The sequence below is a fragment of the Pseudorasbora parva genome, chromosome 3 (assembly GCF_024679245.1).
Source record: "Pseudorasbora parva isolate DD20220531a chromosome 3, ASM2467924v1, whole genome shotgun sequence".
Taxonomy (NCBI): Eukaryota; Metazoa; Chordata; class Actinopteri; order Cypriniformes; family Gobionidae; genus Pseudorasbora; species Pseudorasbora parva.
This window is the reverse complement of record NC_090174.1, coordinates 39,668,748-39,690,462: the sequence shown is the minus strand read 5'-3', so window position 1 is coordinate 39,690,462 and position 21,715 is coordinate 39,668,748. Positions and strand designations below refer to the sequence as shown.

At 36.9% G+C, this 21,715-nt stretch overlaps 3 protein-coding genes across 4 annotated transcripts in view; 1 reads left to right on the top strand and 2 right to left on the bottom strand.

Annotated features, from left to right (window-relative positions):
- Nucleotides 1–385: 385 nt before the first annotated feature.
- On the bottom strand, nt 386–12,771 carry LOC137071947 (cobalamin binding intrinsic factor-like). 2 transcript variants are annotated; one of them, XM_067440163.1, is made up of 6 exons: nt 12,300–12,770; nt 12,071–12,220; nt 1,328–1,369; nt 1,065–1,203; nt 609–742; nt 386–508 (listed from the first exon to the last, which is right to left on the bottom strand). In XM_067440163.1, the coding sequence occupies exons 1-6, from the start codon at nt 12,355–12,357 to the stop codon at nt 447–449; spliced, it is 585 nt and encodes a 194-aa protein (XP_067296264.1). In that variant the 5' UTR covers nt 12,358–12,770; the 3' UTR covers nt 386–446. The 2 variants fall into 2 exon arrangements, with proteins under 2 accessions (XP_067296264.1, XP_067296263.1); XM_067440162.1 differs by having other exon boundaries at nt 12,071–12,771.
- LOC137071946 (cobalamin binding intrinsic factor-like) lies at nt 6,272–11,655 on the bottom strand. Its single transcript, XM_067440160.1, has 4 exons — nt 11,565–11,655; nt 7,027–7,168; nt 6,553–6,686; nt 6,272–6,404 (listed from the first exon to the last, which is right to left on the bottom strand). The coding sequence occupies exons 1-4, from the start codon at nt 11,641–11,643 to the stop codon at nt 6,334–6,336; spliced, it is 426 nt and encodes a 141-aa protein (XP_067296261.1). The 5' UTR covers nt 11,644–11,655; the 3' UTR covers nt 6,272–6,333.
- Nucleotides 12,772–14,814: 2,043 nt separating the features above from the next.
- The window catches only part of abcg4a (ATP-binding cassette, sub-family G (WHITE), member 4a), a 28,696-nt gene continuing 21,795 nt past the window's right edge, over nt 14,815–21,715 (top strand). The window contains exons 1-2 of the mRNA XM_067438796.1: nt 14,815–15,377; nt 18,049–18,286. Of these exons, the coding sequence (XP_067294897.1) occupies nt 18,058–18,286 (229 nt within the window). The 5' untranslated portion in view covers nt 14,815–15,377; nt 18,049–18,057. The remainder of the gene's footprint in view (nt 15,378–18,048; nt 18,287–21,715) is intronic.

Below are 21,715 nucleotides of genomic sequence, written 5' to 3'. Positions count from 1 at the left end.
AGTATATAGAAAATACTGTTTTATTATAGTTAAAACAGTAGCAAATACTGCAGTAATACGAATAATGCTGCAAAATTAATGTTTTTCTTTGTTATCTCAGCTTCTACAGGATAGAGGACACTGAATCTGATTATCATTTTTTATGAAGTTCATATGAGTCCTGGAAACAACAGAATGAATCTTTATTTTAATGTACTCAAATAAAAATGACTATATGCATCTGGTTATCTATGAAATTGGAGACTGGTAATAATGAGACAATTATTGAAAGATCACAGAAACAATTCCAGTAATGCTCAGTAAATTTATTAGTGTATCATACCATAGTTACAATGAAAATATCAGATTATTCATTGATTTGATGATTAGTACAAGATGTGGGATTAATATACTGACACAGAATCAGTAGAGGGGTCGCATTTGAAACCACAAATGATCTGTTTTTTTCACCAAGTGGTGAAATTCATAAGGAAAATCTCATTTCTCTTGGGTTGGTAGCAACCAATTCCTGCAAAAGAAAAGAAAAAAAAAATATTGAGTTATTTTGTAAAAGTTAATTTTACTGTGGCATAGAAGTGCATGCTTTATAATTAAACTCATACACTTACCCACGCTCAGCCGGGTAATAGAGTTTCCTTTCTTAGACAGAAGCTCCCAGTATGTGTGGTTTTCATTAGACCCAGCCACTCCATTCACACTTTCCAGATATATGCCATAGCTTTTGTTAATGCTGTATGTGAAACTAATAGAAATAAAGGTAGCAGAATTAGCACCAAAATGTTTTATTTGCACTAAAAAGTTACTATTATCTTAAGCCATGTACAATACACTTAGAAGACAAGCCTTGAGTCAGGTCTGATTCTAAGAGCATCTCAGTCATATAAAGTTGTATATTATAGATTTACATGGATTCCTTGTTTTTTTCTTCCACAATGGTAAAAGGACCCCATTTCCACATAACCTCATTCAGTCATTATTTTGATTTTCTATACTATACTTACATTAGGCCTACTGCATGTAAAATGCATTAAATCACAATAATTTGATAAAAGTGTGGGCCTTACTTGAAGCTGTTGGTGTCCTGTAGTTTATTTAAGACCCCAAACATTGGCATTCCCTCTGGCACAGTGGTGTTGTAGGAGACCATCTTATTAGCAAATTTATTAGTGACATCCACCTTAACTAACATTGGGGCCAGTTCTTCTGTTTAGAAGAGAGCAACAAACAGAGAAAGGTTACTACAGGTGTTATTTAAATGACTGCATTTAAGTGAAATACCAAAGCAAGCAAGCAAGCAGAGGTCATGGCTTTATAAAAGAAAACTCACCTGAGTGTCCATGTCCCCCCAGTCCTGGGAAAGGAAGCGAAGCTGCAAAGCACAGAAAAAGAATTGCTGTCAGAGCCATTTTACAAGTCTGCTCAGTGTATCTGAATGTTTCTCTCAAACGCACACCCTATTTATATATTCTTGAATGCAGATTTTCTAAATATCCTTCCTTCATACCTTAAAAAGAACTGGTCAGCCAAGAAATTCAAGGAAACATGACAAAACTCTCTCCCTGAGCCTTGGGCAATATACTGACAAGAGAGTCAGGTCTGACTGTTAAAGCACCTTGGTTTCATCAGAGATTATGCAATCATTTAAATGTAATTTAATTTGAAGCACTATACTATAATTATTGACTCTAAAAAGTAAAAAGTTGTTTAGGGGTCCTGTTATAACAAATTAAATAAATGCATGCAGGCTGCAAATTAAAAATTTGAATTTGTTTTAATTATACCTTAAGGTGCAAACATTTAGTTAAGTCCTGTTGACAGTAACGTTGATCATTAGATTAACGAAATAATTTCTGCATTAATTTACTTTTTTTAATTAAGTTGCAGTAACTTAAGGAAGTTGTCTTGATAACTTCTGAAATGTGGTAGTGGATTTCTACACTGTAAAAAAAAAATTTAACTTAAAAAAGTAAGTAACCTGGTTGCCTTAAAATTTTGAGTTTATTGAAATTAAAAATTTGAGTTGATACAATGAAGGAAATTTCTTTAATAAATAGAAACTCAAATAACTCAAATTGATAAATCATGATAATAGCACTATTTGGCACGTTTCACTGCATCATCAGAAATAACACACACAATTACCCAATATGCTTACAAAAATCTTTCAATAATCTTTTAATAAAGGTTGTCGAATCTCAAAAAAATGTCATTGTATTAACTCAAAAATTTAATTTCAATTAACTCAAAATTTTAAGGCAACCAGGTAACTTTTTTTCTAAATAATTTTTTACAGTGTAGTGTGACTGGAAAAAGATTATATGTAATTAAGTGTTATTTTATTTTTCTTGTAAAAGAAATGACCTGTTGCTGTGAACTGTGACACCTTTTTGAGCATAATCTATACATAAAGAGGTCCTATTATGCCTTGATTTTGTTTTTGTGGTATACTAGAATATGTTTATATGTTTATTATAAAGAATTGCCTTCAGAACTGCCTTAATTCTATGTGGCATTGATTCAACAAGGTGCTGAAAGCATTCTTTAGAAATGTTGGCCCATATTGATAGGATAGCATCTTGCAGTTGATGGAGATTTGCGGGATGCACATCCAGTAGTAACAAGGCATGATGGATCCATGCTCTCATTCTGTTTACACCAAATTCTGGCTCTACCATCTGAATGTCTCAACAGAAAATCGAGACTCATCAGACCAGGCAATATTTTTCTAGTCTTCAACTGTCCAATTTTGGTGAGCTTGTGCAAATTGTTTTCCTATTTGTAGTGGAGATGAGTGTACCCGGTGGGGTCTTCTGCTGTTGTAGCCCATCCGCCTCAAGGTTGTGCGTGTTGTGGCTTCACAAATGCTATGCTGCATATCTCGGTTGAGTGGTTATTTCAGTCAAAGTTGCTCTTCTATCAGCTTGAATCAGTCGGCCCATTCTCCTCTGATCTTTTTTGCCCACAGGACTGCTGCACTGTAAAAAAAAGTTGTTTTTTATTGGTTTATTAAAATGTAATTACACACCGCTTCCTCAATTCAGGTCTCATATGCAAACAAACAAACAAACAAACAAACAAAACAACAAAAAAAGCAAAAAAGCCCCAGTCCTTAAAATTCTGCAAAGCACAATGGTATATATGGTGTCATTGTTGCCATTTTACCAGTCTGTCCAGTGTCTGATAACATACCTTTGAAAGGAGTGTTCTGTAAAGGCTTTGGTCATTCATTTAGATTCCTGAGATGTTTCACTAATTGTCTCACTGTTTAATGCAAACACCTCTAGGTATGTATGTCTGCCCATCAGCCAGCATTCAATCTTAACAGAACAAAAAATGTAAACGCGTATAAATAGTACCAGTGTGCAATGTCGTGGAATGTATACGCCAAAACTCATTTTGGCGTGAATATGCTACGCTGTTTTTCGCTTGCATGATACGCACTTTATGGTTCGTCCGTAGCCTATAATACGCCATAAGGTGCGTATCATATGCACACAAAAAAACAAAAACAAAAAACAGCGTAGCATATGCACGCCAAAATTAGTTTAGGCGTATACATTCCACCATATGGCACACTCGTACTATTTATACGCATTTTCGTGAGATCCGCCTGGAATATAAATACATTTTGTGGGTCTAATATCAGAATTAGATAGCTAAATTTAAATCGGTGATTGTTTTCTCAGATCTGTAGGATTTAGAGATGAACCCTTTATATTGTTACCCTTTAGCATAAACCAGGTGAAGAGTACTCAGGTTAAATACTCTACTGGGCTGTATTTCCCGATAACGTTGTCTCCAAGCGCGCTACGAAGACTCTAAAGGTATAACTTAACTGAAGGTATACCATTTCTAGGCGTGTTTCCCGAACTATTCCTTAGGAGGTCGCTTAAGGTAGCCTATACGTTCTTAAGTGCGACGTTATCAGGCGCGCTGTCCGTGGCGGCGGTGCTGAATTGGGTTATATCGATGGCTCAAGAATCGATTATTTACTCTATGCACTGCGTTATGCGAAAAAAAAATATGTTCCTTATAAAAGAAGCACTTCAGAAATAACAGTTGAACTTTCATTACCATACAAAATTGCACCTCAATTTTACATAATTCTGAAATGAGTGCACGAACCATCAATCTCATGCTCAACCGCATCATGAGCATCACGCATCATTGAAATTATTACAATATATTTTCCATAGTGTCTTGACTACTCCACAACCAGGGATGATTGCCCATGCAGCAGCTGCATCACATTATTGTGTAAATAACTAATTTATATTATTAGATGGCCTAGTCAGTAAAAACGCAACACGCAAAACATATAATCAGCTGCTACTATGGCAGAGAAAAAAGAAAGAGAGCCGCCAGCAGCTGATTTCAGGGCTGAGGGGTAGCTGAGCTCCGTCCAGTTTGTCTCGACAAAGTTGGTTTAACAAGATCTAAAAGCTGCTGAATTTGCTGTCGTGTAAGGCAAAATTTATTTTTAAAAGCAGCTTCTGACATGTTAGCCAGGGGACTAGTTATCACGTATGAAAGAGTGCACACTAAATGGCACCGCGGACGGCGCCGTCTTTGATTTAGCACAATTCTATTCGCTGCCTCGCTGCCAAAGTTTGACTAAACTCCCCTCCACAATCATTCCCTTTCTCCTAAGCCTTTCCTGTGGTTTCCCAGCTGATGTAGGCATACCTTTGGATAATATCATTAAAAAGCTAACAAAATTTAGTGTTTGTAATTACAATTTTTATAACAATTTTAATCCTTGCATAAAACAACAACAACAACAACAACAACAAAACAATTCAACTAGCCTAATTGAACACTGGGTGTATATTACAACTTCGGAATTATATTCTTATAGACTGACATATAAATACGTGTTTTGCACAGTGGTGGCCACTAGTGGAATGAACTGTTAATAATGATAAGGTATAGAGTGGTCCAGACCAACCTTACGAAAGTATGACTTAAAGAAGGTATTCTTAAAGCTACACCGTGTAACTTTTTTAGTTTATTCGTAGCTAAAAACACTTAGTTCTTTAAAAAATATATCTACTAATTAATGTATATTTACTTTAAAGTAATAAAGTATTCTCGTAAGTTTATAATATGCCATTGAAAATACATACGGGTGAGGGGTTCGAATGCAAGTCGCTTTTGCCCCTCCATCTTGAAAGTACATTAGCCAAAGAAGGACATGCCCATAAATTCAAGCTTTGCATTTCACGTTTTAACACTCGATGGCACCGTGTCGAATGTGAAGAGGGGGATTGCCATGTCCCTTGGAATTAATCAGCCCCCGTAGGAGTTAAAACGAAATCAGAATTGAGAGGAACAGAAACTATTGCTGTGTCTCATTTCAGAAGGCTGCATCCTCAGGAGGTCGCATTCGAAGGCTGCATTCATCATAAGGCCGTCTCATTTCAAAAAAGTGAGTAGGACACTCCAAACGCGACCTTCGAATGTGTCCTTCTTTCACAGGATTTCGGAGTGTGCATGAGGTGTATCCTTCACGGCTGGAGATAACCCACAATCCTTTGCGTCACCGTTAACAACCTTCATTTTTTTTTATATTATAAAAAAAAAAAAAAAAACGGGACCACCGGCATATATACATGCAAGTGTTTATGTGGTGTTTAATGTAATTAATTAAGCTTTTGTTTTTTTTAAGCTGTAGGCTACCTGAAACAGATAGTTGTGGTAAACAGGATTACAAGTATTTAGTGCTTTTTAAACATTTAGAACAGTACATTGCTGTCAAGACAAGAAACATTTTTATCATTTTCAAGTTATAAATAATTTTCATTCATATAACTGGCGTGAGAGCGCAACGAGGCTGAACGTGTTGGCATAGCAACGTGATACTTCCTGCCTGTGTGGACACTCCGTATACTGCATCTTACACAGGACGTGTCCTCCGGAGGACGCAGCCTTCGAAATTTAACGTATTATTCACTGGATGATCTTTTCACCGCTAGATGGGGGAAAATATTACACAGTGTAGCTTTAGCTAAGTTCGTTTCGGGAAACACATATTAACATTAAGGGATACCTTTCTTAAGAATGATGTAGTGTTAAGAATGTTTCTGGAAATCCAGCCCTGGTGATGTACACTATTTATTTGAATCAAATTAGGAATGATTGTTAAAAGATCAGGGAGGCTTTTCAGTTCCTTCAGCTCTATGTGTTTATTAGAATATCATGCTAGATACAATGAAATTAAGAGTTTATCCACTCTTTTACAAAATTTACACTGATGACATGACTGAAAAAAGATGAGGTATTAATTCAGCAGTAACATTTTCACCACTAAATATAATTTATGACTAAACAAATCTATTTTTTGGCCCAAGTGGTGAACCTCAGGATCATATTCTCATCTCTCTGGGGTTGGTAGCAGCCAATTCCTGCAAAAGATTGAGGCATTCCAGAGTATAAATAATTATTTAGATTTAAAAAGGAACTCTTTGTAGATTTGAATGCTATTTGAATTATTTTGTGTTGTAAATTAAATTAAACTTTCCTGCTCCACAACAGTAAATCAATTTCCCTTACCCCCTTCCAGTCGGGTTATAACTCCTGCTTTTTCAGACAGAAGTTCCCAGTATGTCTGATCCTTATCAGATCCAGCCAATCCGTTCACACTCTCCAGATATATGCCAAAGGTTTTGTGAATAGTGTATGAGAATCTATGGTTAAAACAGAAACGAAGGAAGCAGAATTAGCACACAAAAAAACGTTTTTTGATGATATCAAATGATGTGGAATTGGAAATTGATGTGAAATCTTTTTTACATTTCCGAATTGCATTGATAGTTTATTCCTATTTTCCCTGGTGGTCACAGTGGAAAAAAAACATGCCCCATTTTCTCAACTTTATTCATTCATTAAAAATGATTTTGATGATATCAAATGATGTGAGTCATCACAACCAGAAGTCAGTGTTAAACAGTTAAACTAGCAGAGAACTATTTCTGCATGTAAAGTGCACTAAGCCTCATTAAATTCAGTCAAATTTGAGGAATATACTTGAAATCGTCGCGGCTGTCCTGCAGTTGATTTAAGGCCTCAAACATCAGCCCTTCCTCTGTCACAGTGGTGGAGTAGGAAACATGCTCATTAGTGAAATCATTAATGACAGTCACCTTAACGGGGACCTGTTCCAGCTTGCCTGTTTGGAAGAGAGAAAGAAAGAGCATTATAGCTTGAATGTATCAAAAATATGCAGTCGTAATTTGGAGTGCTTATAGTGTAGCCTTAATAACGAAAACACAGTGCTGGGGCATTACTGAGTAATTCATTACTGTAACTTAATTGCTTTTACCTTGAAAATGTAAATGTAAAAGACTACTCTTTATTGTTACCGTTACTTCTGATGTAATTGCATTATAGAGAACTATTCAATAAAACAATAGCAGAGTTAAAATTAGAATCAGAAACCATCTGATGTTAAAGTGTAGCATTAAATAGTGGCTCATGACTGTAAAAGTGCACACAACACGCATAGAAGGCCATCTTAGAATTGCTTTAATGTGTAAAAACTAGTTTTTATCCAAATATGTCCCCTTGGAAACTAATATGAATTTGTCCCAAGGGGCCCGGGGTCGTCTGTAAGAACTGGTTTTACTTCTAAGACAAAAGCTGAGATCCAACGCCCTGCAATAAAGCACTAAAACTTGCTAATCTGGAGAGAAGATCTCACAGAAAGAGTGTGACTGCCCTGCCCTTTTCTCATCTCCCCTTCCCCTCTCCCCTTTACCTGATTCAAGTCACAGAATGTAAATATATTACAGATCATGTATTTTGTGAAACTATTGTTTTATTCTTTTCATGTTTGGTGTCTTTTTAAAGGTCTCAGTGTGATTGGTGAATTTGTCTCAATTTTAATAGAGTCAGTAGGATGAGAAAGATTGAAACGTTTGAGACTTCTGGGCTTCTCTTTCTCAGGTCTCTTCAAAGATATCTTCAAAGCCTCTCCCCCGAAACCAAGGGGGTAATCTAGCACTCGGAAAGCGTTCCACCCCTAGGGGCTGCCATTGCTAACCAAGCCATCACCTGCTGTTAGCATCCCATTGACTCCCATTCATTTTTGAGTCACTTTGAAAGTGAATAACTTTACATCTGAGGCGTTTAAAGACTCCATTTATCTACTGTTTATTTCTAAAGAAACACGACAATGCATAAAAGGCTCCGTTACCTTGTATCTTACACTATCGCCCCGCAGAAGCTGTTTTTGTAAAAAATAGGCTAACTATTGCGTCATAACCAACGCGACTCTGTCGCACAGTTGAGAAATTACCGTATAGACCTGAGGAGACGCTCGCAGGCAATCTTTTACTGTCTATGAGACAGTCGGGGGGACGTGGAGACATGAAGTCTGATAAAGTCAAGGGAGAAGAATGGGGAGAAACCGATAGTGAGCCAAAAGCAACGGGAGACAATATTTAAACAACGGGATTCAGATTTCACTTTCCACAAGTACTAGAAGACATACAGCTGTCCGACAGGAGGCTCACGTCACATCTACGTCGTCATGCTCAGTCTGAGCCTGCGCAGTTCGCTCAGCCATCAGGAAGTGAGTGCTCCTATACTGACATCACTTAACGCCGTAGAAGGCAATGGGATAGCTCGGTCCATTTCTTTTACTGTCTATGCCCGAAACCAGGTGTTGTGTTTGCAAATATTTACAATCCTTTGTTTTTGTCTGGGTATTTAAGAAAGGAAAGCTGAGCTGCCATTTAGGAACATTCTGTAGCCAGAACCCCCATGCCATGTTGTGTTTGTGTCCTATAGTTGCACTCACATGGTATGTAGTGTGCCAGGTATCATGACTCTTTGAAATTATTTTTATATTATTTGGTAATTGTGGTTAATATTGTATGCTGATCAGTTGTGTATGATGAAGTCTTTTTTAATTCTTTTATTTGGTATTTGTACCTGGCTAAAATAAACATTAATCTTGATTTATCTTTAGTCCGAAATCATTAATTCTAGTAGTGTGGAATGAGGAGGTTGTAGGAGTTTCTGCAAATCTTTCTGTCAGAGCAGATTCATACGGAGGACCCTATGAACTGGATGCTAAGCATGAGGGGCAATCTGATTTCTGAATGTCGCTCTTATTAATACGTTGCAGTCCCCATGATTATTGTTCCAAGTAAGCATGTGCGACTCACATAAAGTTAAATAGTTCACTCTGCAATCCTCTATTATAACAGAACTGGCTAATTTGTGTCAGTGAGGTAATGTAATTAATTATTAATTTCGTGAGCATTATCCTCTGAGCGACTCCTGGTCCCATGAGGATAAGAAATTCTAAGAAAATCAACGATCTAAATTGCATCACAACTAATTCTTTAATCAGCCGTCACTTTATAAACGCAACAAACTTAACGAAACCACATACAATTGGAGTCAGGTTAAATTATTAATGGAGTCAGATTTAAAATTCGATATCAATAAATTAAGTGCTTTTAAAAGAAATGCTGAAAAGTATTACAAGCAGAAGTCCTTCGACCAGCTGCTGGATTCCTACATTGGGCCAAGCGGGTGGAGTTTACAATGGTAGCCTAGTATTGTCTCCAAATGATGTTTTAGAGTGTGGAGAAATTCCGGTTTGGAAAAAAACACATGAGCACCTTTATATTTAAACTAAATTATATTTAAAGGATTATATATATTTTATACTACTTTCATTAATTAAATATGCCATTGCTACTCCACATATTGGCAGAACAGAAGTGCAAACTAACTGACCTGATTCAGACATACCTAGCTGACATGGACTGATATAATTTGGAGCAAGGCTTAAGATAATGTGAAAGTAAACAGGGCCATTTTTCACCCAGATTTGGGAAAATTGTGGGGAACTCTGGTGAGCTGTATGCAGAGGTGGACAGTAACTAAGTACATTTACTTGAGTACTGTACTTAAGTACACTTTTTGAGTATCTGTATTTTACTGGAGTATGATTTTTTCGGGAAACTTATGACTTTTACTTTGCTACATTTGAAAGACAAATATCGTACTTTTTACTCCACTACATTTCTATCTAGGTCAAAAGTTGTTTCTGTAGCAACTCTGAAAGTCGGTGGATGATTTTTTCCATCTTTTTTTTGTTGTTGTTTCAAACAGTCTGTCGGGAATCACTCTTATAGGGTCATATACATTTTCCCAACTTTTTTTGAACACTGATCAGTTCATAGCTAAATGGAAGAAGACAGTTCTTAGGCACAGTGTGTGCACCCATAGCCATACTTTGAAAGTATGTTTCATTTTTTTTTTTTTTTTAAATCAAGATTAGTATAGTTGGCATACACTTGGTGCATGTCTTATAAAATATTAAAAATATAAACATCTGGGAGAAAGAGAAGAGTAAAGTTGGGAGAATATCAGAAGTGTATCAGTGTATTGGATCCGTACATTCGGCCTTAAAGTGACAGCAGCTTTGTAAAGAGCTTTGTAACTTATATACAAGTATTTAAATTAGTTTAAGTTAGTCATATGCTAGTACATCAGATGAAGCATCACTGAATGACTTAAACCATGATGACAGTGTGCATTTATACAACAATAATAAAATAATGCATTGGCATAAAAAAGGAAATTTACTTTAATACTTAAGTACTTTTGAAAACAAATACTTCTGTACTTTTACTTGAGTAAAAATATGTTTTACAACTTTCACTTGTAACGGAGTAATATTTGACCAGTTGTACTTTTAAAAATGTAACTACAGAAACTAATTACAGACGTAATTACATGCAAGTATTTTTTTAAATGTAAGTACAATGTAAAAACATGTTTGTACACAATAAGTGCATTGTATCAAATGATTAATTAAAATGTTAGTATATAGTAGTTAAGGCCACCCAATATAAAGTGGGTCCGTTTGTTGAACTATTGTCGGCATTAAAAACAAAAACTCACTCACGCTATCTTTTTGTATCTTTGAGTCTTAGAGTTTGAATCTTAAATCAACCTCTATGCATACTTCCCTTATTTCCAAATGTAGACTACAATGTCGAGAATGGCAGTAGCCTAATGTAGCATGATTTCCTAAAGGCTAAGGCTGAGCACGTTTACAATTTATTATTGAGTGAGTTTATATCTGTCGGTGTTTTGGATGAATTGTTTGGTGGGGCTGTGTCTCATCTGCCCTTACAGACGAGTCACAGCTTGTAACATTCTCCCTTTAAATATTTTGGTCAGTTCAATAGTAATTTATGCAATTTTATATTTATCTGAAACTACTGAAATTAAAAGAGCAGTTTCATTTCTATTCTTGTATTGTTCAGCTATCGAGGTTGAATGGGATTTAGAAAGCAATAAGTCATAATTAATGCAATACTTTTTAAAGAGCAAAGTACAATACACTGCTGAAGATGTAATACTTACTTTTTCAGAATAACTTACCCAACACTTTAAAAATAGTGGTAATCTGTGATGAATTATACGGCCTACTGTTTCTGATCTTTACTCTTTACTCTATTTTTTTTTTTTTTTTTTGGCACAATAGTGTCTCCTTAACATTCATCACAGAAATCATAGCTTTATAGAAGAAACCTCACCTGAGTCTGCAGGCAGTCCCAGCCCTGGGAAAGGAAGCAAAGCTGCAAAGCACAGAAGAAGAACTGCTGTCAGAGCCATTCTACCAGTCTGTTCAGTGCATCTGAATGTCTCTCTCAACCCGCACACCCTATTTATATACTGTGTTTTATTTTGCATGCCAATTTATAGATCATAAATTATTGGTTTTATGGGGAAGTCTTATCTCTTACCTGACTTCTCAAAAGAGTAGTCTGCAAAGGTTTTTGCCATGGATTAATTATTTCTGTTCTTTGATGCTTGGTTCTGAGAATTGTCGAGTACGAACTATGATAACATTGAAAGAAATAATTAGGATATGAGGATTGTCATTACGTTATCATTTACCACTGACCTCTCTTACCTCTTGAATGTTTGCGTACATTTCATTAATGAACAATGAACATTAATTATTAACCACCACAAAATAACCCAACCATTGTTGCTTTATCACCAGCAATGGTTGGAAAAACTCACATAGGACCCTCACCATTAGCACTGGTGCTCCTCAGGTTTGTGCGCTCTCCCCACCACTCTTCTTCCTCTACACAAATGACTGCACCTCCAAAGACCCATCTGTCAAACTCCTGAAGTTTGCAGACAACACCAGTCATCGGCCTCATCCAGGACAGTGATGAGTCTGCATATAGACAAGAGGTTGAGCAGGTGGACAGTAGCGATGAGAGTGGACTATCCCTCCCAGCACTCCCCCCACTTACCATCATGGACACCACTGTGGGCAGCAGTGGAGTCATTCAGGTTCCTGGGAACCACCATTTCTCAGGCCCTGAAGTGGGATAATCACATTGACTCCACTGTGAAAAAGGCCAAACAGAGTCTGTACTTCCTTCGTCAACAGAAAAGTTCAACCTGCCACAGGCGCAGTGACACTGTTTTACTCAGCTGTTATTTAGTTGGTTCTGTGCACTTCTATAACTCAGGTCGAGGTCAGCCAGTAAATCAGACATAAGAAGACTGCAACGGATTGTTAGAACAGATAAAAGGATTATTGGCATGTGCCTCCTCAACCCATTTAGGACTTCTGGACATCTCCAGGGTGAAGAAATGTGCAGGTAACATCATCACAAACCTCTCTCACCCTGCCCACAACCTGTTTGCACTTCTCCCCTCAGGCAGACGTTACAGATCTCTGTGCAGTACATATATAGGCACACCTTTTTTATAATTCATTCTCACTACTTGAGAGGGAGGCAATAATTAGATATTGTGTAAAATACATAGAACCTATATATTTTTATTTATACAGATGCACTGCACACAACATAGGTCTTCTGTCCCAGATATACCACATTATTATTATTATTATTGTTATTATTATTATTATTATTATTATTATTATTATTATTATTATTATTATTATTATTATTATTATTATTATTTATTCATGTGTTTTCCCTTTGTCTTATTTAAATGTTCTTTCAGTTCTCATGACGTGTATGTATGTGTCTATGTACCAAGAGCACCTAAAAAAACAAAAACAAATTTCTTGTGTGTTTGCGGACACTAAATAAATTCAGATTCTGATGTGCAGGTGCCATCTAAGTACCTTGTGAGTATCTATCTATCTATCTATCTATCTATCTATCTATCTATCTATCTATCTATCTATCTATCTATCTATCTATCTATCTATCTATCTATCTATCTATCTATCTATCTATCTATCTATCTATCTATCTATCTATCTATCTACCATCTCTGTCTGTCTGTCTATATCTATAATTTACCATATACAGAGAGAATGATTTGATTTAACAGGACAATTAAACCATAAAATGCTGTGTATTTATATTGTTATGCCCACTGTTTACTGTAAAATACTATAAGAAATGTTTTTTTAAGTAAAAACTATGAATCACGTTATAACGTCTGTCGTCTGTCATGTTATCTGTATGTCTCTTCACATGTACAAAAGGTTCCCTTTCAGCAAAAATAACATTGAAATTTTTCAAAAGCAACCAGGTAAGCATTATAGCCTATTTCCTTTTCCATACGTCAGCCTGACGTGGAAACAGTGAATATGATATTGGTAAGCGTATCAAAACAGCAAGCGTAGCTGTGTAGGCTACTCGCCATGGATGATGTAGGGCGTCGTTTGAACGCGAGTTACCCCGATGGTTTCACCGAGAATAACCCGAGCACTGCAGCATCAGCACCAGCAGCAGCAGCCGATGCGCAGGTGCCGCCTTTAAAGAGACCGCGCGCTTAATTCTCCCGTGCTGTTGGATAGGCTGTCATTTCCCTTTGTTTAAGTTTTTCGACTCCATCATCTCCAACCCCACCCGTTCCTTTGCCTTCTTCCCCAAAGCAATCTCATAAGCAAGTGGTTCTAAAAATAGGGTTGACATACGTTTTCCTCCTCCTACCCCACTAAAAAAAGAAAACAGTCCTGTTGCTCACGAAAAGCTAATAGCCGAATGTCGGCTATTTGATATGCATACAAAATCTTATGTTATATTGCAGTTGGATCATGGGTAAACTGAGATCACCACATGTCCCGTGACCGTATTTGGCACTAGGCCAGCTGTTCTTACTTTCCTGCAGAGGGGTTTGTAATGTAAACCAGCCCACTACAGCCCAATAAGCAGTGGCATGTGAATCTGCCATCAGAACTGGAGATTTCAATTTTCACATTGCACAGTGTCAGTCATTTTACCAGAACGAATTATACAATTAATGCATTTCAATAAACATGATATTCATATAGTAAAATATTAAATGAGTAAAATAAGTCTATAACAGTGCAATACATATAAGGCCTACTAGCCTAAAATATAGTTACAATTATGTTGTAATACTCTGAAAATATCAGTAACAAGTAGCTACGTATCGTTTTATTTATGGGCTTTCCCAAAATTCCCTGCGCAAACCACTAAACTTTTACTTATAAATATATTCAGGCATATTGTCATTTATATCTTATTTTTGTACAGATTTTAATATTGTTTGAATATTATAATATTATATCACCATTCGAGGAAAAATATAGGGTAGGCTATACTGTCACCAAAATGTCTGTTACATCATCATTGAATTCTTTTTAAAAAAAAATTATAGGCAGAACCATTCAGCTGCCAGATTTGATCATAAATTCACCCAAAACAATTTAAAGTCTGGAATTAGCATATTTTAAGAAATACCTGCAAACATAATCTAAGTACCCAAATATAGCCCATCACTGCAACTTTAATCGTCCTTCAGTATAGGCTAAACCAGGCTTATTTCGGAGGAGAGCAGTATACGCCCAGTAGCACAGACCGCCGGGCGTGCCAGGGCTCCTCTGTCCACTGCGCGCTATATCATACTGCGGAGCAGCATCCGGAGGACCGGGCAGGACGAGAACTACTTCTCCTTACACATCTCCATACGCATTCTGGATGACTGTAAATGCGCAATGATCGAGTCACTGTGTTTGCCCTTCCGTCACATGTCCGACATGAAACTCCTGTTTTAACACGGATGCTGCATCTGTTTAATTATTTATAAGTGTTATGTTTGTTTTGGATGGGAAATGTCTCGGTAGATTTTCAAGGAACGATATGAATGTGACGCGCAGCGGATTTCTGAAGGAGAAGAGCATCCTCGCCGTCACCGGTGAGCGGGATCGGGCGTGTAACGGAGCATCATTTCTCTCAGCTGGACTAGTGCGGGGCCGCTCCTGTTGCTGAAGCCTGTGTGTACTTATGATTCTCTTGAGCTTAAAGGAATGAATTGGGCATTTTTATAAGGAAACCCACTGCCAGAGAGACGTTTGATTTAATCAACGCGTCAAAAAAGTAGGTATAATGCCATTCTGAATATGTATGCAACATCACTTTTAGATGATCTCCTGTATAAACACACCAGCCTGTGTTTTGCTTGTGTGTGATGTCATTGACGGTATTTGATGCATGTTGTCTAAACACTGACTCGGTTCCCTATATGTGAAAGACATCTTAGCTTCAGTCTCATATAGCTACATAGGTTCTTTATCTATGAATATTGTTTCCTCATAATTGCTCATTGTTTGATCTGTCTAATATCAGTGTTGGGAAGAGGAACAGAGGTGAAGGGAGACATCTCAGACAGATAGAACAGCCATTTTTTTCTGAGTTTACTGGTTCTCAATCCTCAACTCACTGATATCATCAGGACATTAAGTAAAAGCTCCAAAACCTAAATTGAGTGTGTCAGATAAGAGAGATTCTGATCCATTGCGAGGTAGCCTACATCTTAGGGGTTTAAAAACATGGCCTTTCTCTGCCTGTCCAGAAAATATCTATAAGAGTCAGGTTGTGGCTAATAAGTCCTATAAGTAACATAATCATTAATATGCAGCATGCCTCATATGCCTATACCACTTGGTCAACCTGGTCTGTACTCTGGTTTGGAAGGGATTTAGGAACTTGGGCACCAGCTGGCTGATCTAACGGTTTGGTCAGGTTGGGGAACCATTTTAAACCAGTAAAGACCAGAATTCCAGATTAGGCTGGAATATATTAAATTGAAAATATTTTAAATTAAGTTTTTGAAGAGTTTCTTTTGTTGAAGTCTATCTGTGAGCAAGATGGATTGGGTGAATTTACAGATTTTTGTTCAGCTGTTGTTTATCCAGCCTCAGCAGTGATAGAATGATTTTATTTAGTGAAAACCTGTGTGGAGCTCTAGAGCAATCTTAGATCAGTGGTATGTTTTGAAATGTAGTTTTGTTCAATTCTTCAGCCTCTTGTCTTGAGCCTTTAGACATAATGGAAAATAAACTGAGCACTTCTTAATGGAAGATACCATATTGACAAGCACTTTAACAGTATAATTTGCTAGCTGGCAACAGTGAAAACATTGGTTCTTCAGAGAGGCAGGGTTTTATCAGGCACAGGAACTGGTTTTAGATGCTTCTGCAGCCTAAGTGCATTTTATATTGACGTGAAATACAATAACTCATATGGATTCCACATATTCATTGCTGCCAGTACTGTTTGTAACTCTGTAGCTGAGTTTTACAATGTCAGTGTCATTGAATATGAGTGGTGATTTTTAGTTGAATGCTGATATGACTATATTTAAAGGTCTACTATTCTTGCAGAAAGGCACTTTTGCACCGTGTTCTGTGTAATGCAGTTCTTATATGCTGTGGACTAGTTATTATGTTATGAAACTATTACGTTTTATTATCTGTATTCGAAAATTGGTTTAACTTACATTGTGAGGACCAAATGTCCCTATCATAAATAAACATACAAAATTATGCTTATTTGAAAATGTAAACATAAAGAAAGTTTTCTGTCTGTAGTTTCAGTGTAAAGGGATAGACTATACGGTTGTATAGTATCAAAATCATTATTGTATGTCGATGAAGAGTCCCCACAAAGATGGCAAAACCTACACTCTAAAAAATTCTGAGTAAAAAACAACCCATTTTTGGGTCAAATGTGGACTAACCCAGCAGTTGGGTTTTTTTAACCCAGCGATTGGGTTGTCTTAAGCAAATATTTAACCTAACCGCAGAATTAAAACAACCCAATCGCTGGGATAAAATAACCCAATTACTGGGTTAGTCCATATTTGACCCAACATTGGGTTAAAACAACCCAGCATTTTTTAGAGTGTAACCTGTATGTGTAGTATTTTCAGAAAGTTCAATCATCACTATACTGTTGTCAGGCTGTAATCGGATCCTTACTCCTCATAACATTTCGGGAATTACAATCTCAGTCTTCCACATACAGCTGGAATTTTTAATTTGTATAAATAGGGGATAATTCTATAAATTATAAATGTAGCATATCTACATATTAATACAAATAGAACAGATTATGCTCAGGAAAGTTCTGCATTACTATTGAAAGGTAAAGAAATACTAATTTGAATTAGAGAGAGACCTAGTGATCAGTTGTCTTCATGTCAGCTTGTTCGTTGAAAACTGCCCACGCAAATCTGGAAAAAGGTTTCCGTCAAAGCTTCAGATGCTGGCATCAAATTCCATAGGCTTCAAGGGTAATTACTCTAACTGAAACTGTCTCCAAGTGCATAACCCCAATGTCTGAGCAGATGCTTCCTCTGTCACAGATTTATGCTCAAAATATCTTTCTAGATTGCCTTAGGATAATATAGTTATAGCACCCTAACTGAATACACTTCATTAAAACTGGGTATAATGTGGTTAGCATGAGCAAAGTTTATTGAGAATGATGACCACCATGATTCATTTATGTTTCTTTTTTAAAAGACAGAATGATTTTGGTACTTTTCTGCTCCTTCTGTTCAACCTCACATATGTATCACAGACTCTAATGAGTGTGAAATTACGCACAACTCATCCAAGACATATTTCCATCTGCATAAGTGTGTGATGTGTCTGCACCGAGGTAGATTTGATTGCAGAAATAGTTTTGTGATTTATATGTATTATTACGAGTATTTACACATTATAACCATTTTCTCACCACTGTGTTCTCCCACATTTCCCAGGCTCTTGGTATGGCTGCAAGGTCCTTAGAGCCGGGGTCAGTTTCCATTCCCATGGAGGAGACTAAGCGTGCTGGAGGAACCCCTCAAGATGCTGCCATGCTGACCCACCTGAAGAAGGTGGAGAACCATATCACAGAGGCACAGAGGTTTTCTCATCTGCCTCGGCGTTCAGCGGTGGACTTGGAGTTTACAGAAATTTCCTACACCATCCGTGAGGGCCCCTGTTGGAGGAGGCGAGGTATTGCTTGAATCTACAAGATGGAGCTTATGTGCTGATTACAGTATGATGAAACTTAAATAACTTAAAATAACTCAAAATGAGTGATTATTAGGAATGCACCGAATTTTCGGCCACCGAAAATGGTCCAAAAGCCATTTTTATCACCGAAACAATACGGCCGAAATGTTGTGATGACGCAAACAGAAACCGCGACTTCCACGTGCTTGTCTAAAGCAACATATCTGCGGTGTGGACATATGTGGTTCATCTTACATCTGATGACGCATCTATAATAACTTGAAAATAATGCTTTATGTTTCTGTCAATGGATACACATAGGCTGGTTCCTCGGTGATAAACTACTACAACAGCGATAAAATAAAAACAGGAAAAATGTCTCTTTGTAAACTTTGTTTAAAGGTGCCCTAGAATGATTTGAAACAATATGTTAAATTGTTCTCTGATATCTACATAGAGGGTATTTTGCTTATTTAAGGGCAAAAATTGTCCAGATACAGTTTTACAGGTTTACAACCTGTTACAACTTTTTTTGCAAAATGATTTACAACCCTATAAATTGTCCCTAGGATGTAGTGCCTTATTTGAAAGAGTCATGAATATTAATGTTGAGCTCTGCTCTGATTGGCTTAATTCAGCAGCTCACAGTACAGGAGTTCAGCTGTTCAGCTCGTGAGTCCTGACCATCCTGACAGAACACAGACCGACTGAATGATACTTTAAGCAGAACATCTCAAATGGAGATTGATTAAATGCAGCTTACTTGTTTACTGGTGTTTTCAGGTCATCCGCACGAGAAAGAGCTTGCGTGTTTGCGGTTGCCAGATTTCAGTAATTAAATCCCCCAAACAGAGCTTTTCTGTGAAAAGAAACCCTTATATTCGCCGGTGATTTACCTAAACATGTCCAATCTGGCAACCATATGCACGCAAGCTCTCTCCCGCGCACGGACCTGAAAACACCAATAAACAAGTAAGCTGCATTTTATCAAGCTCCATTTGAGATGTTCTGCTTAAAGTGTGTCATTCAGTCTACATTTTAGACTTGTCTTTTTTTAAGGATATTGCATGTTTATATAACGTTAGTCACAATGTAGGCTACGCAGTGACTGATGTACTCTTAATACAAGCATGCAAAAACATTATAGGCCTACTTCAGTTCTTAAAAATATAAATATATAACTTATATTTTTACAAAATGAATAGCCTTGTCAAATGACTGTCGTTTTATCTTATATGGTGGAAAAGGTGACGTCTGCTAAAAGGATCGATTGAGCGATCTGTAAGCAACGTATCTACAGTTGTATTTTGTAATACAAAATAATACTAACTTTTGTCATTAGACACACTATTTAGTTTTGTATGGTACTTGGTATATGGTATATGGTACTTATTGTTACTGTACTATCATCTTGCATCATCTAGACAATGCGGTCTCTCTAAACTTTCAATTTAATCAGAAATTGTTTAAACAGTCAATAAGTGGATAAATCACTACTTACTGCTTGCAGGAATATAGTTGCCCCTTTCTTCAATTTAAGACTCTGAGCGGAGCTTGCTTGAAATGGGCCGAACAAACGAACGATTTTGAAATAAATTGTTGTGGAATCCGATTATAATAAACCTCAACCATAACTGTTGACATATGAAAAGTCCTGACCTGGACAGCCTGAACATGACATGTGTCATGAGAGCCGTTTTTTCTATCCTCAAGTGTCGTTTGATGATTTGGCTCCGTGACGTCAGTTCCGCCTGACAATGCACATGTTTGGACATGTGCAAATGTTGGGGGCATGCATATAAATGATCCCCAACGCTTGCGTCATGGTTGGGTTTATGTTGAGAAGCACTTTTTGTCCGTGGTGTTTTTCACAAACAAGATTTACATATGAAGGAGGAGGCAATGGTGTTTGAGACTCACAGTATGTGATGCACATACCGTCCAATGCACTCTTATTATTTCACTATGGCAAGGTTAATACAAATTTTCATTCTCGGGCAGCTTTAATGCATGCGAGTGCTGTCGTATGTTCTAATATGAGCAGTCATTTTCCCCGTCATCGCCCGGGTGTAGAGCCAGAAGATGCGAATGAGAACCCACGCACGCTGTGAGAAGATCTGTCTCTGTGCACTCGTCCCAAAGCGCGCACTAGTCTCACAGCGCACAAATATTGAGTTCTCTTTCAAATCTTGTGCTTAAACCGACAAACTCACACTAGAAGTATATCAAGATGTCCATGAGTATCCTAGCAGACATAGTCTGTATATGAATTAAGTGAACTTTATACAGTCGAGAAAGATGACGCATATCCCTGCATTAGGTCTTAAAGGGGCAGTAGCTTTTACTGCTGTCTGTTTATTTTCAAACAAAAGATAAGGACATCACTCAATGCTCTTGATTGAATAGCTTTTGTAAGTTTTAATAAGGATTAATTTTTAAATTAAACAGTTAAATATGCAGTTATTTTAGATTTGATTACTTTATTCAATTGCTGTACCTTTCTGCAGGCCAGTAGGCCTATACATTATTATTTTATGTACACATGAGTGAGGTGAAGTTAAACATTTTATTTTGAATTTTATTTTATACTGTACATTGTTGCAATGTGCTAAATACATTAATGCATAATTTGAAAATGTATTTATTATTTGAAACTTTAATATTAATTTATGCAATTGCAATGCCTTGATTTTTAGTAAAGTTACACATAGCCATACATGCAATTGTTACTATTGGTTACAATTACTAATAATCGGCATAATTTCTTTTGGTGTTTCGGTTTTCGGCCTTGGTTTTTCTCTTTTTCGGTTTTCAGTTTCAGCCAAAAACAATTATGTTGGTGCATCCCTAGTGATTATAGATTGTTTTTCAGGTAATAGTAATTGTGGGTTACATATTATAACTGTGAGATTGTGTATGAGATCAAGACGCTGTCAGTTTCAGGAACATTTTCCTTTTACTGCCCATGAGTACAAAAGGGATAATGTGATTTATTCTGCTTATCACTCCCAACCCATGACAAACTTTCCAGATATGATAAGCTACACACATATGCACAGATATAGCACAGCTATAATAATATTAGCCAAGAAACAGGAACTGGAATTCTGCAACAAATCAAACATAAAACTGTGCTGACATTAACGACTTAATAAACATTTATTGTGTCAGAACTCAAGATACTGCTATGAAACTTATTGCACGTGTTTCTGGAACAGTCAAATGTTATTGGTCGATCGCTGCCTGGAGATCTCCGTCATCCATGGCAACAGCTCGTGCTACTGAAGCCTACTTTCACACCGCATATTCAAACTCTTTTTGTTTAATAAAAAACACAACTTGTCTTGTGTCTCAGTAATCAACTGTAAAAATGAAAATGATTTAATATTGTTGCACTGTTTTAAGTAGAAGCTTTTATCTAACGTACTA